Source organism: Oryza brachyantha, chromosome 3 (genome assembly GCF_000231095.2).
Source record: "Oryza brachyantha chromosome 3, ObraRS2, whole genome shotgun sequence".
Taxonomy (NCBI): Eukaryota; Viridiplantae; Streptophyta; class Magnoliopsida; order Poales; family Poaceae; genus Oryza; species Oryza brachyantha.
The window spans coordinates 10,815,977-10,827,537 of record NC_023165.2 but is presented as its reverse complement, the minus strand read 5'-3'; the positions used below and the strand labels follow the sequence as shown (position 1 = coordinate 10,827,537).

The 11,561-nt window shown below is 44.5% G+C and overlaps 2 protein-coding genes across 2 annotated transcripts; one reads left to right on the top strand and one right to left on the bottom strand.

Annotated features, from left to right (window-relative positions):
• Window positions 1-1,641: 1,641 nt before the first annotated feature.
• Window positions 1,642-2,166, bottom strand: LOC121053982. Its single transcript, XM_040522736.1, has one exon. It carries the CDS (start codon window positions 2,099-2,101, stop codon window positions 1,844-1,846), a length of 258 nt encoding a protein of 85 aa, XP_040378670.1. The 5' UTR covers window positions 2,102-2,166; the 3' UTR covers window positions 1,642-1,843.
• A 5,804-nt stretch (window positions 2,167-7,970) lies between these two features.
• On the top strand, window positions 7,971-9,693 carry LOC121053950 (transcription repressor OFP1-like). Its single transcript, XM_040522628.1, has 2 exons — window positions 7,971-9,159; window positions 9,247-9,693. Exon 1 carries the CDS (start codon window positions 8,069-8,071, stop codon window positions 8,978-8,980), a length of 912 nt encoding a protein of 303 aa, XP_040378562.1. The 5' UTR covers window positions 7,971-8,068; the 3' UTR covers window positions 8,981-9,159; window positions 9,247-9,693.
• Window positions 9,694-11,561: the final 1,868 nt, after the last annotated feature.

The following is an 11,561-nucleotide window of genomic DNA, read 5'->3' as shown; positions in this document are numbered from 1 at the left end:
AGAAGAAGAGTACACGATTACTAGCTCTGATTCTTGTTCTTGCTTTTGCTCTACCAGTGACGCCGTGACATCATCTTCGTCGAGTAGTAGACGACACTTGCCACCGAGTCTACGACTAGTCGACGACGAGTAGTGCTGTGCTGCAGTACAGCTGCGACAGTGGGAGGGAGGCGTTGCGAATGGTCAGTGTGACGCTCGCTGCAGCTACTCCAAGCTGGTGAGAAAAAAAAGCTGAAGCAGATACTCCTACCGAGGACGGTGTCGTGTCCGGGAGCGCGGTGAGCGTTTTGTTTAATCCGTTCCGAGGGGGCCGGGCAGGGGAGTCGCTTTTCTCGTGATAGTTTGGCACCGGGGAAAACCCAGGGCCGCCGCTGCCGGTCGGTGACGCCACGCCAACCCGCCGGCGCGCGTAGGCCGGAAAACCAGGCAGGCAAATGGTTTGGAAACTTGAGTTTGGACAGTTATGCAGTGCGTATCATTTAGAGCCATTATAACGACTGAAGTATGTGATTTTAAAAAATTATTTGCTCTATTCCGAGACCAGACGAGACGCAACCACAACCAAGAGCAGGCTAATAATATATAACCAGCAACAGCAAGTTGGCTATAAGAATCGTTATAATCTTTTTTTCAATTCATTTATATAGTAGTTAGTTGTTTATAATTAATACAAGGTCTACTTATCTCTCTCATAAAGTTTTTTAGTTTTTATGCCAGAGCTGACTATAAGTTTATAGCTCGTTCTCCTCTCTCTCCTTCTATCTCTCATCTGCCTCAGTATTTATTCGGCTTACTACTTGCTCTAAGGACATGTTTAGTCTGTGAAAAGAAAAAATTTTAGATGTTATGTTGGACGTTTGACCAGATGTTGAAAGGGGTTTTCGGACACGAATAAAAAACGAATTTCATAGCCCATCTAGAAACTGCGAGACAATCATAAAAAATAGAAAAATTTAACAATTCTATAAATGTGCACACAAAAAAAATTTGGGTTACTAACCCACAATGAAAGAAATGTAGCCTATGAAAGCATATGTACCATGTATATATAAAATGAAAAATTTCAGGACCGTCATTATAATTTTATTAAATTAGAGATATAGTATCCTAACCACGTGTTATTGACTCATGTATATCCCATCTATAAGTGAAATATAATAGTATATCTCTAACTTTGTATAATTATAATAATATTATGCAAATTTACCCTATATAAAAAGGGATATATAACACGTTATCATGTATCCACACTACAAGAACGGGTATCTTGATGTTAAACCTGAAATTTGTGTACAAGTATTAGATCTGACTAACGTGTACCTAATTACCTAACTAGGTCGTATAGTAGTGGTCGTGGTGGTTGTCAATCTGTCGCCTATCTCATCACCAACTTTCTTATATTTTTAAAAGAAAAAAATAACTGAGACATATATATTAAATTATTTTTATTAACTCTACTTTAAAAAGTATGTTAATAATATTTTTTAAATAAAATTTCGATGCATCGCTGAAACGAGATGCTGAGATACCGTTACGTAGCATGTATGTTATATTTTTCTACATATTGTTCATCTAAATTTATAAAACATTCCCCACTCGTAATTAACATTCATAAGAACCATCGAACAAACATCATATCAGTAGAAACCTCAAAAAAAACATCCCTGTGATTAATGATACACATATGCTGTAACGCTGTTTTCGAAGCTCCTTCCCTACGTGCACGGCACAAGCCCTCTCGAGAAAAAGGGAAAACTGTTAAATAGAACAAGGAACAGAAGAACTGATCCAGTAGATGGGCCGGCCCGTCATGTCTGTGGGCCGGAGAGCGGGCCTCGTAAGATCAGAAGCCGCAGAAGTCGTTGTCCTTGGGCTGGCCCGGCTGCCCGATCTGCGTGCAGCCCTCGGTGCAGGCCGCGGCGCAGTCGAACTTGTTGGGCCCCGCGCCCAGCGTCATGCACTGGTTCTTCATGCAGTCGCAGAAGCAGCCCAGCTGCTGCTGCTGCCCCTCCTCCGCGCCGGCCCCCGCCGCCGCCGACGCTACGGCCACCGCCACCAGCAGCAGCGCCGCCGCCGCGGCTCTCCTCGACGCGACGCCCATGGCGGTTCCGGTTGATAGATCCTCGCGTCGTCGTGATGGTGTTTGGTGGTGGTGGTGGTCTCTGCGCGGGCCGTGGCGGAGGGCTATCATGTGCTCGATCGGGCCGGGGCCCTATTCTTGGGCATCGAAACCTTCGGTCAGGAGTGAAGCTTGGAGCAATGGCGCGTGTATGCATGCAAATCGTGCGCGTAACCTACTCCTATATATATCAGCCACCGCCATCATCACATGTTTGGTTTTCTACAGCCAAATGAATTTGTGAACAAAACTTTTATATATGATCTAAAAGTTAAAGACTGAAAAAAAATTCCAAAATTAATTTAAATTTTACAGTTAAATTTAAATATTGGCCTATAATTATAAACAATAATAAAAAAATAGAGGTGTTAGTTAGCTATAGCTCTCACACCACGCGTAGCCTGTAGAATCAGGACAAACTACCATGCCCCTCTCCCATGAGGCATAGGACTGTACTGATCGTAGGAGTAGCTAGCTAGCTAGGAGCATGCGACGCAGATCAGCCATGGCCAGGAAAATGCATGGCGAGATCGAAAGGGGACCGGCCAGTGCTGTCATGTCCGGGGAAAGGTTAAATGGCCTCGATCCATGGCTCCATCCCAGGCAGGCGTCCATGCATCCATCTATCTGCAGATCGATCGATCCGGTCCCGGCGCAGGCTGCAGGCCGCCGTGACGGTCGGTGACAGTGCAGTGCGGGCGTGAACAATGCGCCCCTCCAGCCTCCCTTTACGCGCAGCTAGGGCTGGACAACAAGTCGAAAAAGTCCGTGGCTCGGCAGCTCGTGGTTAGGCGCAATTCGTTTCAGTTTCTTAACGAGCCAAGTAATCATTTTAGCTCGTTTAAAATAATGAGTCAGCTTGAGCTGGCTCGCGAGCTAAACAAGTCACGTCAAAATAATTTTCTAGATTATTTTATATTTTGGTACTTATAATTTAAGCAATCTTGACCATAAATTTATGGACGTATGTAAATAAATTTAGATTGTCTTTTATATTTGAATTAAATTCAGATTATGTTTTTATATTGATATTTTTATGGTCATTGAAAATTTACCGTGCAAAGAATCTACGTAAAGATGTGGCTCGCGAGCCTAACGAGATATCTTGAGTTGGCTAACAAGTCAAGCCGAACCGGTCTAGTCTGCTAGCTAGTTTAGTTAATGAACCGAGTCGAACCGAGCCGAGTTAGCTCGTTAACGAGCTATTAACGAGCCGAGCCGGCTCGGCATCCAGCATAGCACAGCATGCACCGGCCGCCGGGGAATCCACGGCGTTGTCTATCCGATCGACATGAGCGCGGATAATATGCATGGGCCTTGGTTTTGTACTGATATATGTACGTGGAATGCTACGCCGCGAAGAAAAGCAAAGCGATTTGGAGGATTTTGGGTGACTGGACCGGCCCTGTGACTGAGCGAGGCTGTGACCCCGACTGCAAAATCTGCAAGTGTGCGTGCACGGGCGACGGCACAGATACGGGGCACAGTGGCGAATATTGCACCTTCCATGAAAGCGAAGCATGCATGCACGGGGTAATTCCTCTTTTTCACGATTTGGAATTATATATCGTGTCCCTGGGTAGCCCATGGTAGGTAGGTACTAGGTAGCACCCATAAAGAGATGGAGTACGTACACTGTACTGTACACACGTACTTGCAGATGTACGAGCTCGGATGACATCCTGATTGGTCTCTCCATTAGCTGGGAGACAGGCGTACACACACTATACCGAATGCCGATCGATCGACAGCGCGCACGGCTTCTCTCTCGATCTCTCTCTTAGAGCATCTCCAGATGATCATTCAAATCTCATCCTCCGTATCCTCTTTTGGATGGTCATCCAAAAAATTTATCCCCTCTATATCTCTTTGCACTCCAATAGATCATCCATATTATTTTTTACTAATATATCTTAACTTTTCAAACATTTGTTATTTTTTTTAACAAGTATAGCTGGTTATTTAGAATGTCTAGAAAATTAGTTTGAACCAGTGTATATTTTAGATTTGTACGGATTTTTGCAATGACTATATTTTAAATTTGTTGGACAATTTTTATGCAATGCTCTATAAAAAATATGCTTCTACTGACTTCTCTCATCCTCTTTCTACTTCTCTTCATTTCTCACTCACATGCGTCGGCGGGGGAGAATTGCACAACCAGCGAGCTAGAGGGCAAGGGGCAGCGGGGCTGGCCTCCAGGGCTTTCCAGCAGCGGCGACGCAGAGGGCGTGGCGGCGGGGACAACATGCGGGGCGGGGCGGCAGGGACGGCATGCGGGCCGCGGCGGCGGGGATGGCATCTCGGGCGAGGTGGCGAGATGGCATCCGGGGCGTGACGACAGTGACGGCATGCGGGTCGCGGTGACGGGGACGGCATCCGGGGCGGCGTGGCGGCGGGGACGGCATCCAGGGCGGCGCAGCGGCGGGGACAGCATCCACGGGTGCGGGGCGGCGTCTAGGGCGCGACGACGGCGGGGACAACATCCACCGGCGCGGGGCGGCGTCTAACTCGCGTCGGCGGCGGCCTCGTCTCCCTGAAGGCATGCGGAGCTCGACGGGGATGTATCCGGATGCAGGCGCAAGTTCGATCTCGGAGACGACGGTTGGGGGATAGCGTGAGGAGAGAGGAAGTACAAATTTGGCGTTTCTCTCTCTCGTTTGGCGGATGCGCTATTGGATGGAGGAAGGGATGCCATATCTGCTGGAGGTGTTTTTTTCACTCCCGTACGCTATTTCGGTTTGGCGTACGTGATGCCGGCTCTCCTGGAGATGCTCTTACCACGAGCAGACGGACGGACGCGACGCAGGGTGCGGCGCGCCGCGATCGATCGATCCACCTGCAACGATCCCGTCATCCTCTCGCCGGTCTCGCGGACCAAGCGCGCGCGCGGCAAAGGGCAGAACCGATTGGTACAGGCGTGGACGCAGCTTAGGCGGGAGCCTCACGCCTGACAAAAAAATCATTAGAAAATTGATATTTTTAATTAAAAATTAATCAGAAGATTTATATTTTATTTTTAAGTCTTAGGCTTAGTAAATTTCTGCTTCTGCCGATGACGTGCATGCTTAAACATGTTAGACTTCGCCGCTAGCCTTGGTGCAATTGTGTGGCAGCTACCTGGTGACGATGGTCGGTTATTATATACTAGTACCAGGCGTGTTACGTTGTAGTAGATTGGAATAAGTTTTTTCAGTTTTCAGTGCTATCCGCACTCTCCAAACACCGATAATAGGCTAGATACATCAACTGCCGAAGCAGTTAGGGAGTAGTTGTCAGCGTGCGTATCTGCGTAGAGGAAGTGCTAGCTAGTTTCACGGTCGTACAGAACAATCGATTGTTGTTTGGAGAATCACTGGTAACGTGGTGGTCAATGACTATGCTCATCAGCTCAAACAAACGGTAAGATAGCTCCGTTTACATTGCAAGACATTTTCTATATTTCTAATACTAATAAATTTAACATATATATAAACAATGTATATCGATGATAGGTGAGTCTAAGCATAACCAAGACATTTTAGAAAGTTATGATATAAAACAGATGGAGTATTAAATATTACGTATGTATATACATGGCACACTAAATATAAAATTATAGGGGATGATTGTTCAGTTTTTTTAGGAAAACATAAACGACATATTTGTAAATCAAAAATAATTTACAAATAAAACATTCATATATTTGTTCTTCATGATTAAAAAAATCCTAAAGTCTACTACAAACTTATGGTTGAAAATTTAAATTTTAACTTGTAAGTATAAATAGAAGCGAAAAGATGGGGTTGATAGAGATGGTGGACTTGTTAGACATACAAATGCAAATATGCAATAGACTAATATTTTGCCATTTTGTCTCAAAAACACCAATATGAAAAATCAATTACAAATTTACCAGAGTGCTATATTGATAAAGTTACTCGTACTAGAGAGAGCGCGTGCACATATATATTCCTTATAAATTCCTGAGCGTCATTTTTTTGGAAATTCTCGAGTCATTTTTCCTGTCCATTGGATATGTTTACATCTACCTAAATCAACAACCCTATTCCTTATAAATTCAATCCGACCCTTTGAACCCTAATCCCCTCCTCTTTCCTTCCTTCCTTCCTAGCGGCGGCCGCCGCTACCACCACCCACTCAACTATTACAAGGTCCTTCGCTTTTCGTTCAGTCCAACCACCTTGATCTCTGGCAAGCTACCTTGTGCTCCACATCTTCCCATTTGGTAAGGCCTCTCATCTTGTCCTCTTTCCACTTCGGTGCTATTATTAGATCTATCATTGCCGATTTCGATTATCCTGGTTAATTCTATCACCTATAGTTCGGTTTTTTCGCAGATCCAACAATGGTTGCCTACTCAATTCATCCACTATCACCCAAAGTTTGGTAAGATCACTCATGCCATTCTCTTCCTCGTCACCGGCAGCCTTGTTCTATCAAATACCATTGGCTCTTGTTGTCTTCGTTAGTTATATCACAATTCACAAATCACTTGATTCCTTTTACAGATCCAGCAGTAGTGCAAACCTTGCCACTCCGCAGCCATTGTTGCCTAAAGAAAGGTAACAATTTCCTTCCTCCTCTTTGGGAAACGCTGTTCTTGTTGTCCTCGTTAATTTTGCCACATATTGCTTGCCTTTCTTTAGATCGAGCAGTGCCCACCTCAATGCTTCACCATCCATCATTCATAACTAGGTTGTTACCACCTTAGAGCTAGGGGTGGACTTAGCACAAAAATTGAGTAGACACCTTATTAGAATTGTTAGCGTGCTGAAAATCTTTTTACTTAATTACACAGTACTAATACACTAAGTATCAAATTTAAGTGGTCATTACACTGTAGATCCGCCCATGTTTAGTCCATCCATCTCATCCTCCATCCTAAAAATAGATGATGAAGGATAAAAGTTAAGCTCTAGTAAAACATTTATCCCATCCTCTATTTTTAAATGTCATCCATCCATATTAGTAAAGTAAAACTCTATATTTATATGTTCTCTCTCCATCCTCCAAATAGAAATGAAGGATGTTATGTATGAATGAGCTGCTAGGGATGTTCTTAGTCTTCATTTAAGGTGTTGTTCCTTTTTTATTCTAGATTTTATATTTTCATTTGCATGTTTTTCATACTCTTAAATATTGCATTTGGTGTGAAAATATATAAAATTTTCTCAGAATGCTTTTTTAACAACTTTTCAACTTTGCAAGAGTTAATGCATTCGTTTGAAGTTATCAAGAAATCATATAGCCTATCAATTTCTAGCTATCTCAAATGAGGTCTAAAACAAGGGTTCACTTATCAAATCCGATACAACCGGCCCCCAACCCTAATCCCTGATTGAACAGCTTGCCACTCCGAGTTGTCACAGAAGATGGAGTCCACATTGTCCAAGGGTGAAACTGAAACAGTCTCAAGATTTACCGGATCCCAAGGTTAGAATTTTGAACCAACTTCCTGAATGACCAATATATTAGACACGCGCCACGTATATTTTCGTTTCTGCTCATATATACTTATAAACCAAATTTAAATTTATAACTTTAAATCTAATTTTGATTCTAGAGTTTTTTTTATCGTAGTTATTTTTCAGCCCTGGTTTTTTATTGCCAATAACGTATATAAAAATTTTATTCATAAATTATTTTTTGTTTGTCGTTTATTTCTGTAATAAGCCAACATGGGCACCATGTTTCCTGTCTTTTTTCCTTTAAAAAACCTTTTATAATTAAGAAAGTAATTCACCTCTTGTTCTTACTCAGGATTAGAGAGGTTTGCAACGCTTGCAATTTAGCACTATAAAGCTCCCCAACTGCAAACCCTTTCCAAGGTGATCAACAGCTGCACCTCTAGCTAGCGCACGCCCACACAGCCACCGTGATCTGTCTGCCTCTCCCGCGCTCCAGAGCGTGGCGTGGGCGTCTCTTGTGTCTCCCGCCGGCCACGCGATGCCAGCCTCCGCCTCCAGCTGGTCGTGGTTCCACAGGCTGCGGAGGAAGAGGAAGACGAAGAGCAAGCGGCCGAGCGCCGCCTCCCCGGCAAGAACCTCCGCGGCCACCGACGCTGCCGCCGTCCCTGCGTCGTCGTCGTCACGACAGGCGCCTCCGGCGGTGCCCGGCGCCGGCGGCCCGTGCTGCGGCTACTGCCCGAACAGGGAGTCGTACTATCTTCCGAGCGCGGACCGCGCGCGCCGGGGGGACAGGCAGGACAGGTTGCTTCCGTGCGTCGTCCGGAGCGATGACGAGGTGGTGGTGGAGGAGGAGGAGGACGGTGAGGCTCTCGACGTCCGCGTCGACGTGGTCCACCGCCGCGCCGACCGGCGGGACGGCCGCGACGCGCCGCCGGCGACGCCGGAGCTCAAGCTGAGGCCCATCGTGACGACCCGGCATGCCGCCAGCAAGAACGAGGCGTCGGACAGCTCCAGCACCTCGGCTGCCACGACGCCATCGACCAGGGCGCGCGGGTTCCACGTGGGACCGGCCGCCGGCAGAAGGCCTCCGTGGCGCGGCGTCGCACACGACGGCAATGCCGTCCGGAAGGACAATAGCCCGGCGCCGCAAGAGCCGGGGTCGTCGCGCGTGGGCAGGCCGGCGGCGAGGCAGAGGCGGCGGCGGATGTGGCTGCGCGAGAGCGAGGTGCTGGTGATGGAGTCGCTGGAGCCGGAGCGGGAGCTGGTCGACAGCATGATCGAGATGCTGTGCACCAACGGCGTCCGGCGGCTGGAGGACCTTCAGGACCTCCTCGCCTGCTACCTGTCGCTCAACGCCGCCGAGCACCACCGCACCATCGTCGCGCTGTTCCGCCGCGTGGTCCTCGTCTGGATCCACCTCGGCAGCCAAAGGCTTCTGCCCGGCCAGTGATCCGAAATCCATTGCTCTCAACGCGATGCATGCATCATGCATGGATCGATCGATCTTCATGGCCACCTCCATAGTTAATTCCATCGAGTGATCGATCACTGATCAGCTCGTCGTCGACTCTAACAGTATTGGTTACTGTTTGTGTTCTTGTACATTCTTGAGATTGCGTTGGTTGTCAGGTTAAACCAAAAACATAGTTTTTCTTCCGTTAATCTGTCTCTGTGTTTTACGTGTGTTTTTTTTCTTACGGTTGGTACTGTGATCAGTGAGGAGTGAGAGGTTGTTGGAGGGAGAGAATGCAAAGCGGGTGCGCATCGCATCCCACTTTGGCGTCAAAAGCGAGATAGATCTTAAGATGATGCCGCCTTTACAGCTCGATTAATTGGAGCGACAGGGAAAGCACAGCACAGCAATGCGATGCGGGGAATCCCTCTGTTCATCTCTCGTCGACGGTGGGAATTATTGCCATGTGTTGATTCGATTCAATGGTGAAATCGGAAGGGCAGGCTACGGCCGCAGGTTACAGCAGCTGACAGCAAACTGATCTGGAGGAGAAACTCACAATTCTTTGTCATTAAAATCTTAATTTGTGCCTGTAAGTTACCCGGTCCATTATTTGCATCTCAAGACTCGCATTCTCTGAATAACACACGTCAGTTACGCATAGTCAGGAAATAAGTAATCACAAGTACTCCCTCCGTTTCATATTGAAATACTTTTTAGCTATACCCCATTCATCAATATATAATAGTTGTATATATGTCTAGATTAATTAGTATTTATATAAATATAGATAATGCTAGAATGTTTTACGCTATGAAATGGATGTAGTACTATTTATAAAGGAAAAAAATCATCTGTTATTATGGTTAGCGACACCCACCACTTCAAAGAATTCCAAGTCTAAACTTGATTGAGATAGTGAGAAATAACTATTCTTAACTAGCTTTGACATGTTTTTCTTCACTACCATACCATATCGCTCATGCGTTGCGACACAACTTTATTAAAAATTAGCATTAGTGTTATTAAAGTAGAGTTAATAAAAATAGTTTGATATATAGGTATTAGTTATTTTCTCTTTTAAAAAATAGAAGAGAGAGGGTATGGGGGTAGATGATAGATTCACCATCACCCACTACCACTACTTATCTTTATAGGAGTATAGATATAGATGAACATATTGAATGAGTTATATCAATTGACTTGTATTTTTTGGGGTTTTAGATGATGTATATTGTATTTGTTATAAAATTGGCCCTAAAATCCATCAGAACCGAATGCAGAAGTACCGATAGAAGATCCAAAATCTGACGAGGATATCAAGACATGATATTTGTTGATGAGGTTCAGCCGTAGCCTAATTCATGAAGCACCGATTACGAGCGCTCCTCCATGATCTAATATATTTATAGCATCTCAGGGTATCGGCGACCATCGACCGACATTGCCGCTAGCCAGTCGCACCCTTAGATGCTATAATGCTTTAGTTATCATGCAGTTACAACAGGAGTGCCTCTCTATTAAGAGATAGAGTTCAACTCTACTATTACCCTAACTGCTAGTACAAATCTAACCGACTACGTAAACTTATTCAACACAAACTCTATCAATGTTTTAATTTCCTCGAGAGTTCTTCGTAATCATTGACATTGCATTTGTGAAGTGGAAATGTACTTGTACGGGAGCATGAGCAGCATCCCCTACAAAGTTTATAATCCATTTATGAGGTTTGCACAATATTAATGAAAATATAGAAGATCAATTATCATCAACAAATCAAGAGTTGTGGGATTTTGTACAAAATTAGGTGTTTTAAGAGAAAGAACAAAATGTCCATAATTGGTAGTAAAATTTACCATAAATTCGAAAGCAAAATGGGACATAATACTACTTCTAAAGAAAACAAAATTACTGTTGAGAATTCACTTGAAAATTGTACATCTTTAGTATACATCCCTTAATAATAGGGTGAATGGTACGCATATAACTATGAAATTTGTTTGGTTGAATATGATTATGGATAGATAAAATTGTGGAAATTCCAAAACATAAATTTTCTTTTAGTTGTTTGATTTTTATTATCAAATGTGAACCATACATTAGCACATGTACGTTTGATATATGACTTGAATCGAATTAAAGTGCAATTAAAACTAAAAATAACAAACATGAAATTGAATGATGCATATATAAAACTTTTTCACGATAAAATACAAGTATATATAAACTCAAACAGGAAAATTTCTACAGGACAGCCTTACTTGCATCCGCGGCGCCACACGAGAAAACACCTGAAAATAAAAAATGCCACAATCCTCTCCTTCGTTGGGTCGTGCCAACGAAGAGGAGCAATTGAGAGAGAAAAAGATTTTTCTGAAGAGAGATGATTGAAAGGCAGCAAAGGACTCGAGGAAAGAAAGGTCTGGCAAGAAAAGCTGCACCATAGCACCTAGAACAAGCGAAAGTGACTTTTTGATGGTGGCGGCCGGGGACCTTCTTGACGGATCGTGTGCGTGTCCTTTGTTGTTGGCGACGGTGACAACGTCAAGAGGAGAAAAAAAGTTGTCAAAAAAAAAAA

Bases quoted from the DNA above. Each gene is read 5' to 3' on its own strand.
- LOC121053950 (XM_040522628.1), top strand. From the start codon at position 8,069: ATGCCAGCCTCCGCCTCCAGCTGGTCGTGGTTCCACAGGCTGCGGAGG.
- LOC121053982 (XM_040522736.1), bottom strand. From the start codon at position 2,101: ATGGGCGTCGCGTCGAGGAGAGCCGCGGCGGCGGCGCTGCTGCTGGTG.